Source organism: Oncorhynchus nerka, linkage group LG9b (assembly GCF_034236695.1).
Source record: "Oncorhynchus nerka isolate Pitt River linkage group LG9b, Oner_Uvic_2.0, whole genome shotgun sequence".
NCBI classification, from domain to species: domain Eukaryota; kingdom Metazoa; phylum Chordata; class Actinopteri; order Salmoniformes; family Salmonidae; genus Oncorhynchus; species Oncorhynchus nerka.
The window spans coordinates 12,970,650-12,991,531 of NC_088424.1; the positions used below are offsets into that span (position 1 = coordinate 12,970,650).

At 44.1% G+C, this 20,882-nt stretch overlaps 1 protein-coding gene across 1 annotated transcript; it reads right to left on the reverse strand.

Annotated features, from left to right (window-relative positions):
* Nucleotides 1-3,425: 3,425 nt before the first annotated feature.
* LOC115114288 (phospholipid phosphatase-related protein type 4-like) lies at nucleotides 3,426-20,808 on the reverse strand. Its single transcript, XM_029642402.2, has 7 exons — nucleotides 20,491-20,808; nucleotides 13,104-13,289; nucleotides 9,840-9,969; nucleotides 9,453-9,651; nucleotides 7,898-7,955; nucleotides 6,776-6,949; nucleotides 3,426-5,118 (listed from the first exon to the last, which is right to left on the reverse strand). The coding sequence occupies exons 1-7, from the start codon at nucleotides 20,566-20,568 to the stop codon at nucleotides 3,493-3,495; spliced, it is 2,451 nt and encodes an 816-aa protein (XP_029498262.2). The 5' UTR covers nucleotides 20,569-20,808; the 3' UTR covers nucleotides 3,426-3,492.
* Between the last annotated feature and the right edge of the window lie 74 nt (nucleotides 20,809-20,882).

The following is a 20,882-nucleotide window of genomic DNA, read 5'->3' on the forward strand; positions in this document are numbered from 1 at the left end:
CATATCACTTTTATGTGAGTCATTTTCTATTAAGGTATCTTTACTTTTACTCAAGTATGACTACTGGGTACTTTTTTCATCACTGCAAAATTGTTTTTCTCAAAGTTGTCGGAATTCCACGTGAGTCCACTTAACGATATAAACATTACGGCTATTCGATCAAATATGCCTCACACAGCAAATTAGCAATTCAAATGTGTTTTGACCAAATTTGTCAGCTGCATACAAAGAAATCCCCACTTCCTCTGCTGCCTGTTTTTTTTCTCCGCATGGCAGATTTTGGGGGAGAGTCAAGCCTCTTGCTTCGCCTCTTCCTCTCTGTAGCGATTCACAAACTAGGCCTATTTGAAACGTCGCCATCTCCTGGACGCATTTTACCCACCAGATTCAAAAGCTTGAAAACCGCATTTAACACCCAATTTGTTCGTAAAAAAAATAAAAATATAAAACTGGACATAATTCATTATGCTTTATTTTAGTTAGTTTTGGAGTCAAAGATAATAGTTTCAGTATAGTTTTAGTTTTTCAAACAGGTTTGTTAATAATTTTGTTTTACTAAATTGTTTTTTCATGATTAGTTTTAGTTTCAGTTTTAGTTTACTATAATAAACTTGCTTTCGACCGATTATGACTCACTTGTTTACTATTCCTCTTGTGGGAGGGAGAGGGATGGTATTGGCATTATACAACCTCGTCTCTCAAGACTTCTTTATACCTGGCGCTAACATGCGTTCTTTGTGCTGATCTTGCCCACACTCTGATTGTGCCCACATTTTCAGAAATGTATCTAATGTGGTATTAAAATGTCTCAAAGGCTGCATTTACACAGGTAGCCCAGTTCTGATCTTTGTTTCACAAATTGGTCTTTTGACAAATCAGATCTCCTCTGAAAAATATCCGGTGTGAAAAGCCTAATCCGTCCACTGTGTCTGCATTGGTATCTGATTTCCTGGTTCCTCCCTGTATGTAAATTGTTTGACTGCTATTCTTTCAAAATAATATTTATTTATTTTAAGACACATATTGACATAAGTCAATGGTGCCATCTGTCAATGATTTTAAAGGGCGAGATAACGATGATTTAAAATTGTTGAACTGTCCACATCTGTCTATACCTGTGTGCCTGACTACCTATGTGTACCTGACTACCTCCGGATGTGGGCTGAAAGATCTGATCACAATCCAATCACAATGCAGTCAGAATGTGAACAAGATCAAGAAAGGACGCATGTTAGAACCAGGTATAAACAGGGCTTCAGTCGTGACTCGTACACTGTACATTATAGCCCAAGGGAGACTAATGTATGATTTAATTTAATCTAACAGTACAACCAAAGTCCACAGCACAGGCTTGGCTGTCACATTGTCCAATCTGGAAAATCAACCGGATAATTAGACCAATTCGTGTGCGCATAGCAATGGGTTGGGAAGAGAAGCCTCTCCCGAGAGTGGTTTCCTTTTTATGGCACTCATCAATAGATACATTTACTTGAAAATGAGTCAACGAAATGAGTTGAGCGCAAAGTGAGTAGCATTCACAACATGTACAGCAGTTATAGATTTTAGTTGGCTATATGAGCTGATAGGAAAAAGGATACTTTATCAAAATGATTATCAAAACCCACAAATACTTATTAGTATACTTATTTTAAAAGGCAACAAAGGACACAAAGACTCAAAGTCCTTCTTGAATTTCCCATCTTTAAGAAATGTTTTTTTTTATTAAGGCTCCTAGTAAGCAATTATCTTACATAGTTAACCCACTGCCCCTACTAATCAATTATCTTACACACTGTATCCACTGCCCCTGTTCGTCTATTAATATACAGTATTTGCCACTGTATACCACTGTGAGCTAAAAAAAAAAAAGCATGACATACTGGTTTCCAGAAATCCCGGTTGTAAGAATCCCAGCGTCTGGAGGAAATTCACTCACGACTTCTGAAAAACCTGGGGATTTTGGGAGAGTTACTGGGATTTCTAACCCCGGTGACAACATTTGGTGATTTCTCAAAACATCGCTCTTTTATAAATCATCTGCCAAATCAATGCATATCCTGCTAAAGATCCAAAAACAACAACTTTGAATAAACACATCTCTGGTAAAATAGACTATCAATAATTAGCAAAAAGCAAATGAGGACATGTGAATATTGTTGGCAGCACAATCAGAGTACTATAAATATGTACAGTACATAGCAAAAAAATAGAAACATTTATTTTCACAATTGTCAGAGAGTTGTATTATGAAAAGCACCTCTAGAGTTGCTATGCATTTACTATGCAGTTGCTATGAAGTGCAACACACTATGACAGTCACATTACACAGGGATATTAATATGCTGAGAAAGAGAACAGATCGTCAATGGAAAAAGCCTACAAAACATCATGTCTATCAACTTTGGGTGTGTTCATAAAATTCACTCTGGCTATCTACTCAGATTTCAGAGCACTCTCGTCTGAGTGTGCCAGAGCGCAGAATAACTGATGAATGTACGAACGCTCAACAGCTGTTGAATATGGCCAGTATCAGTAAACATAGGCAAAAAAAAGCGTTAGTAAATTGTTGCCAGCAGCACAGTTACAGTCACCAACGCTCTGGATAACATAAACAGCCCAACCAGCTCTGCTAGGGGGAGTAAAATGGTCAGACTGAGCTGTTCTCTCATTTATGTCTGGAAGTAGCTAGCAAGCTAGCTAACTTTAGCCAGTTAGGTTGGGTGATTGACTGCCGTTGACTGCCAACTCTACTCCTCGGCCAGAGCGTCCAGTGTGCGCCCTGAACGCTCCGAGAGTGAAACGCTCTGAATGTACAAACAGACAATCTGACAACCCTCTGGCACTCCGGAGAGAATTTAGGAACGCACCCTTAATAAACAACTTGCACGGTTTATTGCCATCGAAGGCTCTTGCCGGGTGATAACAAAATAGTATCAAATTCCTAGTTCAAACCACTATAGCCACTATATAAAAAGAGTTAGAAGTTGTGCTTCTCAAATGGATCAAAGTTAATGTAATGAAAGGAGGGTTGAAAAGTGTGCGCAAAATGACCTTGTGGCGATTATCCAGCGTCTCCTGCATTCTTAAAGGATTATTGTGCGTGCTATAGTTTCATTTTCTCAAAGAACACACACCAATAAAAGGTAGCCCAGGTCTAACAGTAAAACAACTGCGAAAAATGAAGAATGATCAGATTATTGAGTAATGGAGAAACCCCTATGTACTGTACAGTGGCCTTCCTGGACCAGACACACTAAGATAGCTCTAATGAACTATATGACCATTGGACAATTTATCCAGCCCAGCTAACTCCACTGAATCCATGACGGGTTTGATAATATACAGCCGTTTATGAGCTGAATGTTCTCATTGGTCTTGTTGTGGGGTCCAGACTAGATCCAGTGTAGAAGGCCACTCATGGGGGGGGCAGATAGGACCACCACATGGGCAGTAAGGGGGAATGGTAAGAATAAGTGCTGACTGTGCAGCTGTTCACTCCCTATATGCCAGACCCAGGGTGGGGGGCGGTGTGGGGGAGGCCCCTTTGAAATAGTTCCTGGAGTTGTCCGGACTTGGACCTCTATCCGGGAGCAGGATGATTTTGCCCTTCCTCCGCAGGGTGGACTCCCGACTGGAGGCGATGGAAAGGGTCTCGGAGGCGGCCTCGCTGCCCCCTCCACTTAGTACCTCCACAGGGGTCACACGGATGGTGGTGATGCCCTGGTGGGGGTGGTGGTGGTGGTAGTGTGGGTGGTGCACATAGGGGTGACCCCCTCCCCCACCGCCACGCTCGCTGCCAGTGTCCGTACCCGTCTGACTCATCCTCCCGTCGATGGAGCCGTAGACGTCCTTGAGCGAGTCGCAGCTCTCCGAGTCGCGGTTGAGGTCGTTGAGCTCAAAGGACTGACGGATGCTACCCCGTTGCTCCTGCGGCTTCCACCTCCAGGAGCCACTGCCGTCCGGAGGCTTGATCACAGGCTTGTTTTCCGGGTGGGCCTCCACCCTTACGATGCCCTGGCCGGGCTCCTGGTCCGTCAGGGCCTTGTAATGGATGGAGCCTGTGCAGCTGACCACGCTACCGTCCTCAGAGCTCTTGGGGCTGCCGTGCTGGAGCAGACCCTGCTGCTTGGACACGGTGATGACCTGCATGATGCGCGGCTGGTTAGTTAGGCTGTTAGTCCTGCACAGGGCGCCCTCTTTGGCCACTTTCAGCCACTTGGAGCGCGCTGATCCTCCCCCGCCGGGGATCCCACCGCCGACATAGCTATCATCTCTGTCCTCGTCATCCTCATCCTCCCTGGTGGAGGTGCTGCTGTTGTGCTCCTGGGTCTCCTCCGGGATGTGGACCAGCTGGGAGGAGCCTGGCCGGGACTGGATGGAGACGCGGGCCCCCGTGGCCAGGCCGCTGCTGCCCCCATTGTGGGGGAGGTGGTTGGACAGCGGCACGATGCTAGCTGCTAGCTTCATGTACTGGGCGGGGATGTGGCCCTGAGCACGGAGCTCCGCCTCCAGGCCCATGGCGGACGGCTCAGAGCTGCACCTCAGCTCCATGGTCCTCTGGGGCGAGGAGGAGGATGTTGAATGGTGGCGTCCCACCACCACCCCACTGTCCATCACCTGCAGTGAGAACTTGCGGTTCTCGTTCTTGCTCTTCCACTGCGACAGCAGCTGCTTGGAGCGCGTGGAGTCCATGGAGGCGTGGATGCTCGCGTGGCGGCGTGGGACCCGGTGCTCTTCGGGGAGCGAGCCGCCATGCGACCTGGGTAACGTGCTACTGTTAAAGGTCACCAGGCTGTCCTGTTTACACAGCGTGCTTGACGAGGTGATGCACTCCACATCAGCACTGGCCCTCTTCAGGTTGTTCAGGGAGCTGGACTCACGGCAGGAGGGGACCCGGGTCAGGAGGGTCGCGGGACGGGCGGCGGTGAGGCTATCGGTGGTGCTGATGCTGTTCAGGCTGTTCATGCTGTTGAGGCTGTTGGGCTGCAGGTGGCGCCCTGCGCTCTGGCTGACGTTGGGCACGGTGTTGCTCCTGGGGGGCTCGCGGAGCGGGGGAGGCTGGGGCTGCTGTCTGGACGTGTCCCGAGTAGGCTGGAAGTTACCCACTGCATACAGACCCTGAAGGGAGGACAGACCATGACAGCATTCTTTATAGGTTGAACTACCATCCTGAGCTACCTCTACCTACCTACCTATACCTAATATATCTGTATCTACCTATAACTGTCTAAAATTGTCTTAGGCGTCTGTAGACAGACATTAGTACACAATCAAGCATTATTCAGTGAACATATCTAAGACAAAAAGACATTTAAAAAAACCAAGCAAGGGCAAAGAGCCATTCGCTCAACATGAGGTCTGCACGATTGTGTCAGTGGATTTGGTGTGCCACTGGTCATGTGACATGTCTTAGTCACTGAGTCATAGATAATGCAGCAGCCAACTGTATTACTGTCGTGGTAAATTGTCAGTGGCACGATCATAGCCACATCATAGCCTCAAGCACTTCTGATTTAATATTCCTCAATGTGAGGATATTGTGTGGGTGGGTGTAGGTGGTGTGACATGAATGTTTGTGGGATGTGCATGTCTGTTATTTATACATGTCCATGATCCAATACCATGAAAATCCAATATTTTGCCGCATATTGCTGAAAAGGATTTGAGCAAATGCACAGTATTGTACAGTATCTTTACCAATCGTAATCATGTTATGTATTTCTGATGCTGCACATTAAGCTAATTCAATGCACATTTCATTTTGGTGACATATCCATTACCATGTAGCCTAATTATAGCCAACAGTATTTGAATAATGTTGAAACATTGACACCCTCATACAACAGCATGAATCATATTGCTCAAAACTAGTGCATCCTGCTCTGTTCAGCATGCCGGTAATTGGATTTCTGGAACCCCATTTACAAAAGCACCACAGACTCAACAAACAAGCTAGCAAAACATGCCACTATTCATTACATCCATCAATATACAGACAGACAGTTGCACCTTTTCCTAGAGGCTCCACTCTTAGAAAAAAATGGTTCCAAAAGGGTTCTTTGGCTGTCCCCATAGGAGAACCTTTCGGTTCTAGGTAGAACTCTTTTTATTTCAAGTTAGAACTCTTTTGGGTTCAATGTAGAACCCTCAGTGGAAAGAGCTCTACATGGAAGACAAAAGGGTTCTACCTGGAAACAAAAGGGTTCTACCTGGAACCTAAAATAGTTCTTCAAAGGTTTCTCCTATGGGAACAGTCGAAAACCTGTTTTAGGTTCTAGATAGCACCTTATTTTTTTCTAAATGCCAGAAGGGGATGAGAGGCTAGCTATATCAGAGGTGTGCTCTAGTATTAGAAAGAATGGCTTCAATGAGATGAATCTTCAGATCAGTGTTCTTCCATCCTGGTCCAGGTCGACCCACCGGGTCTGCAGGCTTTTGTTCTATCATGATACTTATACACCTAATTCAACTAAATCAATTTGGCATGTCATTTACAAGGTGAATGAGGTGTGTTACAACATGGACTGGAACAAAAACCTGCACCTCTTGTCGGTCTCCAGGACCAAGACTAAAGAGCCTGGAGTGTCCGAAATGGCACATTATTCCCTATATAGTGCACTTCTTTTGACCAGAAAAAGTAGTGCACTTTATAGGGGATAGGGTTCTCTTCCATACGCAGACCCAGATCTACAGTCATCGAGTGTCACCAGTTAGTCTCCCCGGACCAAGACCTAGAAGATCAGTGATCAACTAGAGATCTACTAGAGCATCTCACCAGGTAGACGGCGATCCCGCCTCCGATGAGGAAGCCACAGTAGACGTCGATGGCGTGGTTCTTGAACTGGATGATGCGGGTCAGGCCACAGATGATGCCACCCATAATGAAGGTGAAGACCAGCAGGGGCTTCAGCAGCTTGGAGGAGTCCGTCAGCGTAGCGTTGAAGTACATCTGGAGGAGAGAGGAGACTCAGTGTGCCATTACTCAGGCATCCATATTAGGAAGTCGCCAACTGGCAACTGTGGAAGTTTTGTCGTAAAACTCACCATACTTACATTCTAAATAGTAGGCATTTTGGGTATGCGAAAAGATAAACTTTTAAAGTATATGCATTCTTTAAATGCCAGGATGTCATACTCATTTCGGTTCATTATCTAGTAGAATTGTCTGCACACTATAGAGGAAGAGGATCGTCTTTTCAGATCCACGTGCGATTGACAACAGCTGATAATCAGAATATGGGACTCGCTCTACAAAAATGAACGAATGACCGGTAACAAGCGCGATTGCACATTAGATGATGCCTTCACAGTATAGATGTATTATATAGTATGCTGTTATTTGTTGCATACTGCATTCAGTTTTACCAAACAGTATGTTCTAAATAGTATGTAGTATGAGCATGTAGTATGCAGTATGCCGTTTTAGTAAGTAGTAGGCAAGACAGATTTCGGCCACAGCCAGGGAGTTTTGTCTGACAACTGGCGAGTTCCTACTATGGATGCCGTACAGCTAATAATTCAGCTATCGTCTATACAGTTATCTACAGTTATCTATTTTGACAAATTGTTCTTGTTTGTAGAGAGGCCTGGAATCAATACACTATAAAATAGCTGTTTAATTGTTAGCAGAGGTGCCTTGTCGAAACTTGATTTGCATTACGACTGTGTTCCAATTCAACCATTCCAAGGAATATGTATGTTTTTGTTTGACCTTAACAGAGACTGTCCAAACCGAAATAGAGTAACATGGAAAACATTTGTAGAGTAAGACACATGGTCATCATCCAGTGGATGAGGACCAGTTAGACTAGACTGCTGTGTGGCAGTAGGCTGAGGAGAAGGATGTGTGTGTACGTCTGTGTGTGTGTGTATGTGTGCTTGTAGCTGGATTACTTACAGAGACGTAGACAGCAGCGAAGGCGGCCAGGGTGGCATGCTGCGAGGGAAAGGACTTCCTGGAACGACAGGAGAGGGAGACGGTCATTTTTTATCTTCCGCTTGAGAGACGGTGAGACGGACTGAAGGGAGATCCACCGTGAAGGGCGCAACCCGTGATCGATTTGCCACAGCAATGAGTTGGTTATATTTGCCCCACAAATCCCTGACCATATTTTGAGCAGTTTGAGCATAAGCATTGCGAGTTATTGTCACATCCCTAGCCTGCACTAGCTTGCCACCGAGGAATGAAGTCAACATACAGCTGTTAATTCACTTTATTAAAAATGACGGACAATCAGACTTCAGGAGCAGCACATACCTACTGTGCTGTAGCCGTCATTCATCTATGGCCCTCCTCCAGACTCACTTGCCTATTAAAGTATTCCATAGCCTACATCATTTATACAATACGAAAACAGCACCCTTAAAGGACTTAAAATATATGCTAATCATAAGAAAATCAACAATGTTTAATCTGACAACTGAGGGACCTTCTAACATGGATTACAAAGGGGCCTATCTCCATGCAGATGTGCACAGGCCTACTTCCCTTCCTGAGAGGCTGGACAGAACAGAATACACACAGTACAGATTCCGCATATTGAGTAAACAGAAACTGACAGCCTTGGTAAGAGCTGAAAATGATAGCTGTGAAATACTCAGTTGCCTGGTCTGTGTGTGGGTTCAGGCAGATCTGCCACACATTCCCTGTTTCGTAAGTGCACCGGGATGAACCGAGTGGGCTGTAGGAACAGCATCTCCGGTTCTCCTTGCTCTCTTCTTATTTCTGTACCGGCAGACCGTAGCTAGGACAGCTACATTGTACAGTGAGTCAGACACAGTATTTATTAAGTTAAACCAGCAACTTGGTGGAGAGTGGAGACATTCAAATAAAGAAGATTCACCCATTTTTTATGTTATATTGTATTCGTGCTTCTCTGAGCGATGTTCTATCAATTCCCAGGGTCATTTCATGTTTTCATGTGTATCTGAGCTACATGTATTGCCGTTCAAGCAGGCCGATATAACATTTAAAATGGGTGATTATTTCCTTTAAGTGCCTTTAACAAACTAATGTCTCTGAGACTGGCGGTGAGTCACTCCTGAGGTAGAGGCTAGTGTGGGTGTTGTTTAGCAAGCTAGCGCTATTCTTAACATTGCAAATGAGCATTTCGTAACATAGCTTCCCAATGTAGAGTATATGAACAACAGATAGATGTACAGTAGGCATGTTGTTGGTTTACTGGCGGGGAAATGTGTTCGCTGTAATAATGTGTGAAACTTCTGCATATACTACATTGGAGCGATATGCTTAATGACCATCTGTGGCGGCCCACTATAGACGACGTTGCGTGCTACTTGCAGAGCACAATTTCAGTGCCTGTGTTTACAAACTCCAGGGTGAAGTTTCTCCTACTTTTCCCCTTCAAATCTAGGATAACGTTCCCCTCCACCAGTCCTAATCTTTATTTAGGATCTAAATGGCAAACATGATCCTAGATCAGCACTCTGACCTGCCAGCGTTGATGATGGCTGGGTCTGCTCCTCCAGAACAGAAGTCCTCTGTGATGAAGGAGCTGTCGTCACAGGTCAAGTTGAGCGTGGTGTAATTGGGTTTACACACTGTCAGGAAGTATGGGGCGTGGTAGCCCGTCGACAGCTGGATGACATCAGTGATGAGAGCCGTGAGGCACAGTCCAAATACGTGGACCCCTGGTAGAGTGATGGGGGGGGCAGAAAGTGGAGAGCAAGGGAGGTATTACTCAGCTAATCACCAAAAGACAAGACAAAACACTATGCAGAAAATGTGGGTGTTCACTACACAGCTGTTTCAGTGTTGTGAAGTTAGATACGCCATTATGTTTTCAAGATGTCACGATTGAGAAAATACCTAAACTTACCAACAAACCGAACTGCACGCCGTATGTACGAGTTGAAATTGCAGCCGGCTGCATTGATATTGGCCTCTGTTTTGACCCCAGTCTTTCTCCTAGACAGACAGCAATACAGGATACCTTCTCCTATCATTATCTAAGAAGAGATTCGACAGAAAGGACAGACAGAGGGAGGGTTTAATTAACACAGACCAGGTTTGGGGTCCATCCTAGTTCAGTTTCTGTATGTTGAATAATTGGACCAAATAATTTATTCATAGGATTGCTCCTGAATTGACTAGAAATGTATTAGGTAATGACGCCAACACTGACAGATAATGTATTCATAATCTCAGTGGATAGCAGCATCTGTTAGTGAAGGAGAGATGGCTAAAGTGAATGCAGGGCTGCTCCACCACCTGAGGCAGCTAAAATAACTACATGCCTCTGAGGCAGCTACACTAACTGGCTGCCTAAGAGGCAGCTACTACAGTCTGACACCTCCCACGGCTCCCAGTGCCATGCTAAGGTAGAGATTGGTTACTACACAGGAACACAGCTGGGACAAACCACAGGACCCGCGTGGGAAACTCCCCACGACAGCTGGCACGTACTATCTCACCTGCGGGGTGAGAAACAAATTACCCTGTTGGGGAAACACTGTACATCTGGGTTGAACCATCTAAGCAGCAGGGGGAAATATATCTACTCCATGAGAACAGGTGGGAAACACCATACAATGACAGACTGTATGAGAAAGAGGAAAACATCGACATGGAGAAAACTCCAGGGGATAACTTCAATTATGTATGAACACATACATAATGTGAGATGCTCAGAGATGCTTGGGGAAATGGTCACAACGGGGGACCAGCGTGCGTGTGTTTCAGGGGAAAGGGGTGTATCTGAGCTCCTTCAGCTAGGACTTGAAAACCTCCCCATTCTTGCTCAATTTTGCATGCCTTCTCAAACAGCTGCAACTGTATATGCATTCGCACGTCAAGTCTTCTCTTGAGTTGGCCTCGGGGATGGAACAACTGTTGAACATCTGAGCTTGTGGTTGTTTGTGGGGGAAGGGTGGGGAGAGTGTGTGTATGTATCCCACATCTGTTGCTAAGAGGTAATGATGTTCGGAACAGTATAGGATGAATCACAGTAATCGTTTCCCAAAAATAAAATGTTGAAAAAAAGTGTAGAGATCTGAGTACTTTCTGAATGCAGTGTACATATTTAAAAGAATATTTATATTTGTTTAAAAAAATAAAATAAAAATGATATATATGTATATATATATATATATATATATGGGGGATTGGAAAGAATGCAGACAATTACTGTACAATGATTGAAGCCACAATCTATTTGCAATATTAAAGCCCCTACAAACATTATTCAAAACAAATAATAATAATAATGAACACATGTCCATTCTAGGAGCAATTACTAAAGTATAGCCTATACTGTATAATGTAAAGTGTGCGTTCGGCACAGTAGGAGGAACATAACATTAAATACATAATTGCCTGCATTTACTTTAATGATGAGAGGATCAGCGAGTGGGAACAAATTAAATAGGCAGGATTTATAGTCCATCAATAATCTCCTGCTACAGAATATTGATGTTATAGAATCTATATATATGATTTATCTCAATCAAGGGGGATAATATGAAGTTAATGACTCAAGGAGGGAGATGGGGAGTTGCATTAACCATCGTAGCCCATGTTGCTAGAGGCGGACTCATTAGCCATTATACTGAAAATATTTTTTGTATGCTTATATGGCCGTCTTGTGTCTGTCTGTCTGTCTGTCTGTCTGTCTGTCTGTCTGTCTGTCTGTCTGTCTGTCTGTCTGTCTGTCTGTCTGTCTGTCTGTCTGTCTGTCTGCCTGTCTGCCTGCCTGTCTGCCTGCCTGCCTGCCTGCCTGCCTGCCTGCCTGTCTGTCTGTCTGCCTGTCTGTCTGTCTGTCTGTGTTGATGTTCAGCCAGTGGCCCTAGGTGGGCAACAGTCCAAATAGAAGCTGACAGCGCCAGCCAAACTGTATGGGTCTGAGAGACAAAGCATGACACCGCAAGAAGCACAACACCCCGCAGGTTGCCTAGGTGATAACAGCCGAAAGAGAGAAAGAGAATGTGTCGCCGAGCGAGACGCTGTCAGGGGAATTTTTGCTGAGGACCATAGAGAGAGCAGCAGCAGCAGAGTGATGCTAAGGATTGTATGAATATAACACGCAATTATTAACCAGAGAAATCTGAAGATGTTTTGGAACGTGTAGGCCAACACTTTCCATAAAAGGTCCATGGGAAACTGTATCGCGGACACCTTCAGGTCTGTTGTTTTCTCCCCCGAGCAGTGTCTAATATAGAGAAGAGACGATAGATAGAACACCATAGATGTTATCTTTATGGAAGAAACTATTCCAAAACCAAGACCTTTAGCAAAGTGATGGCACTTGAAATCCTTACGAGCCCAAAGAAAGAACACTTTTGGAAGAGTGAGATATTATATTTGAAAACAATGAAAACCTATTCTTCACTAGACCCTAAAGGTAAATCCACTGTAAAGGGGGAAAAAACCTAGGGAGTGTACACTTCTGGGTGAGTGAACCCTTAGAAGTGATTATACAGCCTAGGAGTGAATTCATCTGCATGAGTAAACACATTGTGACATACCATTGGGAGAAAACCCTTCTGATATAGTAAGTCTAGGTAAATGAGCATGCTAAGATATGAAAAGGCATACCTTTTTGAAGTGAACCTCAGACAGTGTAAGTAAGCCCGTTGGATTCTCCCTGAACTCTCATTCAGCATGAATAAACCATATGTGACTACTGAAATGTGGAGGAACCCTTAGGAGGGAACACACTGAGATTAAGGGCATGCTGGCCGTGAGTAAGCCCTTAGAAATGAAACATGAAGAGTGAATTTAGCTGACAATCTGAATATGGAACCCTTAGAGGGGGACTAAGCACACACACAGTGAGTAAACCAGGACGGAGTGAGTTTTCCAGCACAGGCCCTAAACCCTAAGAAGTGATCCCCTAAGAATACATTTGGTTGAACACTGACTGTGAGTTCAGCTAACACCGGAATGAAAGTAAATTGAAGAGCACACTGATGCCACTAGCTTGGTCCCACATCTGATCGTACTGTCTTTCCAACTTCCATGGTCATTGTTTGGCGTGACTAGGAGTTGGTAAGACGCCAAAAACAGATCTGGAAACAGGCTATGATGCTATACCCTTCAGGCAACGAATAGGGAGGGAGGGGATGAGGTTTGTGGTTATACTGACCGTAGCTGTAGGTCCAGCGAAGGCCAGGCTGAAGAGCATGAGGAAAGGGATGACTTCCTCAGCGGGCCTGATGTAGGGCATGCTCAGACTGCGGTCATTGCAGCTGTAGCCCAACCGCACCGGTTTGAACACGTCGGTCAGCTCCAGGAAATACAGGCTGACCACAGAGGAAGCCATGATCGGGAGCTGGAAGGAGAGAGTGGGGAGGGAGAGGGGAGAGGGGGAATGGTAGGGAAGACAGAGAGAGAGATGAGGTTGAGAGGAGGATAGAGGAAGACAGAAAGAGAAAGAGAGAGATTAAGCAGAGGAGCGCAATAGGCAGATGTTTCAGAAAGAGAGGAGGGAGAGAAATGAGAGACAGAGAGGGGGGAAAAGCAGACAGAAAAGACAGAAAAGCAGACAGAAAGCAAACTACTATAAGAGCCCTGTCGGACAAGCCATCCAAAATACAACCCACTATTCTTCAAAATGACATCCTTCCTGAGCACTGAGACGATAGCCTTTTTAAACAGCAATGCTCTTCCAGACAGGGCCACAAAGGGGCCCCTGTTTCCGTTTAGCGACTTCATTTAGCAAACTAAGAAACATAGAGAATACAATGATGATAACTGGTTTGATATGAAACACCATTGCGCTAAAGAGTGATTGGATCCCGACAGAATTCCACAGTCTTAAGAGATTTATCGCCTAGCACTTTGTTGTTAACCATCTGTTACCCAAGCACAACAACACTGTGTACCACACCGCATAGTGCATACAGAACCAACACAACAACACAAACTGTGAACATGGAGAACACAAAACGAGGGGTTTATGAAAGCACAGCGATTACATAGGGTAGATTTCCCATTAATTCTCCCTTCGTAGTGCACTCCACTTCAGAACAACCCAAGAGCTCTGTGAGAAATGTGCTTCTCCAGAAATCACACAGGCGGTTTCCATGTACCCCTTGCAGTGGGGATGACACATTATTACAACAGCAACGGAATGGCATAGCACGCAGTCTGCTGAGGATGCGTGAGGACTATTGATTAACCAAACAAATATACAGTGCCTTGCGAAATTATTCGGCCCCCTTGAACTTTGCGACCTTTTGCCACATTTCAGGCTTCAAACATAAAGATATAAAACTGTATTTTTTTGTGAAAAATCAACAACAAGTGGGACACAATCATGAAGTGGAACGACATTTATTGGATATTTCAAACCTTTTTAACAAATCAAAAACTGAAAAATTGGGCGTGCAAAATTATTCAGCCCCTTTACTTTCAGTGCAGCAAACTCTCTCCAGAAGTTCAGTGAGGATCTCTGAATGATCCAATGTTGAACTAAATGACTAATGATGATAAATACAATCCACAGTTTTATATCTTTATGTTTGAAGCCTGAAATGTAGCAAAAGGTCGCAAAAAATACTTTCGCAAGGCACTGTAAGTAACAAGAAACGGACACAGAGCTACGAGGTTGGGGTTTTCTTGACCAACTAGAAGACTGTGCCAAAGTTACAGTCTTAGCGACCACCAGGGAACCAGGTTCAAGGTCACAGAGTCATGCAAAGGTTACATCGTAAGGAGAAACTCCACTCCCCTATCGCTCTTGCGAGTTTCTCCAGCTTCAAGCATTGAATGAGCTCTAATTCAAGAAATGTACACTTCTTCAAAAATGAAGGATTCTAGGAGTCAGCTGTTCTATTTACAGCACGATTATAGTGGTAGGCAGTCAACTCGATATTTGACAAAGCGGATCCTAGAAAATCAGAAAAGACAGAATAACTGTCTGGTAAAAACTTCACAGTGTCCGACAGCTGCTTTACCTTAAAGCTGCACACAGAACAAGCATCATTACTATCGCAGAGGGACAACGCAGATACATTTTTCGCGGTCTACCCATTTCCTCCAGCCCTTGAAGGTCTGAAACAAACTGAAGGTCAAAACATGCACCCTAGTTGGTAACACTCCTACCTGTAATGGGTCATACCAACTCACTTCTACAGAGGTGACATTATCTTTCTGAAAATACATCACAGTATTTACACTCCTAATAATAGCATAGAACCATACGTCCATACAATCCCTAAGCCCGAAACAATACAGAGGCCGTACATTTACGTACTCAACAGAGAGAAACTAGACCCCTGCTCCAAAATGTGGCACCACCACACGAGGCAATGTGAATGGGCACCCAATGCGGCACATTGCCTCCCCCTAGGATCGGAAGCACACATCGGACATGGGGGAAACAATGTAACAATTAACATCTCTAAAAGGCTGCTGAAAGCTCACGTTTCGAGTTTCAATTGATAATTCCATTGGTAAACAGGCCATGATGATTGAAAGGTCCCCAAATCCCACTTGATGTCTGAGGATGAGTTGAGGTGACTGGGAATGCAGCAGTCTCTTGGATGGGTTCACAATATGATTCATGAAACCCAGCCTCCCACTCTCCTGTTCAGACAACCACTATCAAAGTGATCTACAATAGGGAACATTCCTTAGAACATTTCTTCCTGTCAACATTCTAATGTGGTATTCAGTGAATACTTGCTTTAGCTCCTGTTATTTTTCTATCACTCTAGTACACATTAATTGTTGTATGATTTCACAAAATTGCTGCATGTAAAAAAATATATGTATAAATATATGTGGCCTCACGAGTGGCGCAGCGATTTAAGGCACTGAATTTCAGTCCTAGAGGGGTCTCTAGAGATCTGGGTTCGATCCCGGGCTGTGTTGCGACCGGGAGACCTATGAGGCAGTGCACAATTGGCCCAGCGTCGTCCGGGTTAGGGGAGGGTTTGTCCGGCCCGGGATGTTCTTGACTCCTTGTGGTGGGCCGGGCGCATGCACGCTGACTTCGGGTCACCAGCTCTACAGTGTGTCCTCCGACCCATTGGTGCGGCTGGGTTCCGGGTTAAGCGAGCAGTGTGTCAATAAGCGAGCAGTGTGGCTTGTCGGGGTTGTGTTTCGGAGGACGCATGGATCTCGACCTTTGTCTCTCCCGAGTCCGTACGGGAGATGCAGCGATGGGACAAGATTGTAACTACAAACTGGGGCGAAAAAGGGGTAAAAAAATACAATTAAAAATGTATATACATATATATCTAAAGTGAGTAATTTCTTACTTTTAATGATAGCTAAATGTGGACCATGTAAACTAAGAACTGTGAAACGTTTCTTAAACCATCTGCTCGTGTGTGAGACGTTATTGATATGACAGTATAACCAAACAAACACAGAAGCAAGGTGAATGAAGCGGCACATCTCTTCAAACACAACAATGGCGACTTAATATTAGTTCAATTACGTTGCAATGCACTAAATATTGGGGTAAAGCTGCAGAATAATATGTAGCTTAACGCTAGTAATAAATAGGTAGGGTAGATGGACGCAAGCCAAGCCGCGTAGTCACAGGACCATTGAAGCAACTGAGCCCCTTCCATAACATGAATGATGATGAAGAGATATATAGAGTAGGCCTATATGCCACAGTGTCACAATTTCTACCGTATTGTTCATCACAATCCAATCCATCCACATGCATTCATTTCCGAAGCATCTTACATTTGCCAAAAAAATCATGGGTATAAAGCTAATCGCAAACAAACACCTGAGGAGCTGTGCTGCCTGGTTGCCCACCATACTGATAGCACTTTGCAACCTCATGCTCGTTTAATAAGAGCTTTCTAAGAGCTTGTTCCTGCATCTTGTTCGATTACTGCAATCCAGGTTCTGTGTAGGCTCTCTGCTCGCTATGATGCCACCAGTTAATTGACTAATTGAGCTCCATAAAGAACTTAACTAAATGATGATCTGCACGATTATCTTGCCTGTCCTTAAGCGATCGTAAAGGAGCACCGATGTAAATCGACTGAAGGAGGGGCAGTGGGTTGTTCCCCGCCTAAGGGCATATTTAAAAAATGCAGTGTCACATTGAATATTTATGTTAGAATAACACAGTTTCCCCGGTTGAGCGACCGATGGTTTATCAGCCACATTTTTATTTCCTTACCGTAGCTCTGAATAAATAGTCACCATACCTTTTACCAACATATTATACATCAATTGAGTTTGTGGATTACACTTTACATGTTTCCACTTTTCATAATGATTTTTTTGTTGTTGTGGTAGAGATATAACGTTTTGTTTTTCATTGGATATTCCCTTCTATTCAATCCCATGGTAGAGCAGGCTGGGCCACCAGGGCAGTGATTTAAGTCCCGTGGTATGACACTTTTATATTACAATGATCACTCACTCTCTCTCTCTCTCTTCTCTCTCTCTCTTACCCAGGGCAATCCTTCTTGTTGATGTCACACATAGACAAGAGTTAGCCGTTCTTCATATCCCGTTGAGCGTCTTTATGCTTACTCAAGCATAGTAAACACAGTCGACATCGGCTAAAGAGAAATGAACCGAGGAAGAAATAGAGGCTGGAGCAGAGAACTCTCCATGGTGCTAAAACGAGATACTCTGTACCACCGTGTGGTTCTCCATTTTCATTACTCTAATCTTATTTTTTACTCACCTTTCCACTGACTTTTTTTTTACTGATATCAGACATGTTGTGCATTTATGGGGATGGAGAAAGCAACCCACATTTGGTCAAAACTAGCTTTGCCATCCACTATAGTCACTGCTTCCAAGAATGGTATAGAATGGTATAGAATGGAATGAACTATTGAACTAACCTAACGTAGCAGCCATAAAAGACACGCGTGAAACTAGATCCCCTACATCCCTCAAACTCAACTCTGGACCTCGAAGCCAGTTCCACTGCCTTTTTTCCCCATTGTACCCCTCTAATCAGGGACCGATTTAGACCTGGGACACCAGGCGGGTGCAATAAATGATCAGGAAGAACAGAAAAGCAGCAGGCTCTGGACCTCGTAGGGTAAGATTTTAATACCCCTGCCCTAAATACTGGTCTTGAACAGAAGAAGAAAAATAACTGTTGGGGGAGGTTCTCTTGTGCACTGTTCAATGAATCCAGTAAATGTGGAGGAGTTAAGATGGAGGGTCGCTTTGTTAGCGTCCAAAAGTAGAAGTCTCGTCACAGGCTCTCTTTCCATTTCCCTTGAAAACTGGACCGTCCAGTTGTTGGGGACTCGGCAGAGGCTACTATTGAACTAAAGCCAGCTCTGTTATGAGTTGGACCGTTAAAGGTCCAATGCAGCTGTTTTTTAAAATCTCAATATCAAATATTTTTTGGGTAACAATTAAGTACCTTACTGTGATTGCTTTCAATCAAAATGGTCAATAAGAAACAGAAATAGCTTCTTAGTAAAGAGCAATTTCTCAATCAAAAATGTTGCTAGGACTGTCTGGGAGTGGTCTGAGTAGAGAGGGGGAAAACTGAAAACTAGCTGTTATTGGCAGAGAGGTTTGGAACTTCCTTTCTTATAGGTCTATTAACATAATATAAATATTATTAACTCCAGGTGATGTCACCAGGCAGGCCAAAACTCCACCCAGCCAAAACAGGCTGAAATTTCAGGCAGTCTTTTTAAACAGCTCTAATTCCAACATCAGTGCTTAAAGGCACTGGGCCTTTAAGCCTGCACGGTCCACATATTCTCCAATCCAGACATACACTGAGCATACCAAACATTACAAAGACCTTCTTAATATGGAGTTGTGGCCAGTTAAACAGTCAGAGCCACAAGTTAGCAGGACATTTATGTTGTTCATCCTCAACTCATATCCATAGGGCATATATTTCCAATAGTGACTGAAAGCAAAGAAGTCAGTGTTGACTTCCATCGGCTTGACGGACAACGTGAAGGGAACCTCTGCATCTCAACGACATGTTCGTAATACAACCCTCCTGCCTGTAGTTTAGAAGCCCCATGAGAAAGCTTGTCCAACTTAATATGGGGATCTAGCCCTCTCCTATGTGTCCATTCAAGAACCAGGTCATATAGCCTAGTATAGGGGGAAAACGTGACCAAAGGAGTCCATCCTCACCTCTTCTATCACCGTCTGGTTTGGATCTGCGTCTACCCGCTGCAAGGGCAAACTGCAGTGCATCGTCTGGTCACTGGTTGTCACCTGCCTTCCATCAGGGACCAGCACGCCTCCAGGACAAGTAAGCGTGTAGGTCAGATCATCGCCGCCCACCCCGGACACCCCATCTCTCAAAGACTCATGGCCAAAACCGCCTGCCACCTGAACAGTTTCCCCCCTGCTGTGGCCCTCATCAACCAGCCATCAGGCTCATAGGGATTAAGTGACTTTGCATTGGGCCGATTACTGCACCTTGTCATCAATGACCTCGAATACCAATCTGCACTCTATTGCAATGGCCCAACACTGTATACTGTATTCGCCAAGGCAACATCCCTCCCTCTGCTTATATAGATATTTCCCATCTGTTAATTGTATATTCCCACTGTAATCAGCCTATAATACACTCTAGAGTTTTATGTTTTATGGTTAGTGTTCCGATATTGTATGTTCTGTATGATGTCTATGTGGATTCTGATTCTAAAATCCATTATTTCAAAGACCAACCTGATGTTTTTTTTCAGGTAATCATCTATAGTTAATCATCAATCGATCTATAATGAATGGAAAACATGGCCTACATATTTGGTGGAGCGTCATTAAACCCACAGTAATGCTTTGTAACTACACAGCAGTCTTCACCATCATGGAGAACTCCCAGATTCAGCAGGTACCATTACTACCTGTCTGTTGATTAGGCCTCGAATCACACAAAATGCAAATGAATGAATCAACCCTTGGCTACATTAATATTTGACATGGGTGTAACAGGCTGTTTAAAACAGTAGGCCTGCATAAACTGGCATGGCATATTAATATTCATGATCCCTGCTTGGGAGAAAACAAACAAGGCTAAACATGCTTAATTCATTGAGTCATTTTTGCATAGTCCAACTAGTTTTTATGAACACTCTCTAAATGATGTGGGTGTTGAGTTATATGAGCAATGAAACAGATATGAAACAAGAGTGATGTGACTATTCAGATGAGAGTGAAATTATGTATTGTTTGTCATGTTCAACACTTCAGTTGATTGGCTACTGTATGAATCTGTTATATGACACATGACAGAAAGACATGAAGATAGTCCCCACCGCCAGCTCGTTAACCTTGAATAAGTAGTTTCAGGGCAGCCTCATCATTCATCCTAGCCTTCAACGTGACTGCCATACCAATACACAGTGCCGCCGTGACTGCCACACATTCTGCGCGGCTACCTGTAGGCAATGTGGTGTTGTGCATAACATATGATACAGCTGTATATCGTTACATTTCCGCTGTCAGTCACCGTATATTCATTCAAAACACATTGTTTCTCTAGGCTACTCCAGCGCCAGCGGTTCAATGCGCATTGGAGCTGTCGCGGAATGGTAAAACTCACCTACCTCAACGAAATAGAAACAAGGCAGCAAGGTGACGCTGTCTTTGGTCACCTTCCCTTTTAGTCTCTCTTTAGCAGACATGATGAACCTCCTGTCTCTCCTTTGAGAGGCCGGAGACAGAGAGTTGTATTTAATTCCGCCCGTAATTTTGGCAATGTAAGAGATTACGCTTCTGTAGCTGGTGGTTTCAGCTTCATCGCCAAGTGTCGCGCTTGTATTGAATGAACAGCTCCACTGCAGCCAGTCACTCGCGCACCAAATCACTATCGAAGCAAACCGCAAAACCGAATGGTAAAATAAAAAATGTTGTGCGTATTTAGATATCTAGTGGGAAAAACATGATCCAAATATTGCATTGTATTCCTTGGGAGTATTGAATATTTTGCAGGTGACAA

What these genes read in the sequence shown, in the direction of transcription:
- LOC115114288 (XM_029642402.2), bottom strand. Translation starts at nt 20,568, where the DNA reads ATGTCTGCTAAAGAGAGACTAAAAGGGAAGGTGACCAAAGACAGCGTC. An exon ending in TCGCTGGACCTACAGCTACG is followed by an intron (nt 9,970 to 13,103) that starts GTCAGTATAACC and finishes ATCTCTTCTTAG; the next exon opens with ATAATGATAGGAGAAGGTAT. An exon ending in GCGTGCAGTTCGGTTTGTTG is followed by an intron (nt 9,652 to 9,839) that starts GTAAGTTTAGGT and finishes TCACTCTACCAG; the next exon opens with GGGTCCACGTATTTGGACTG.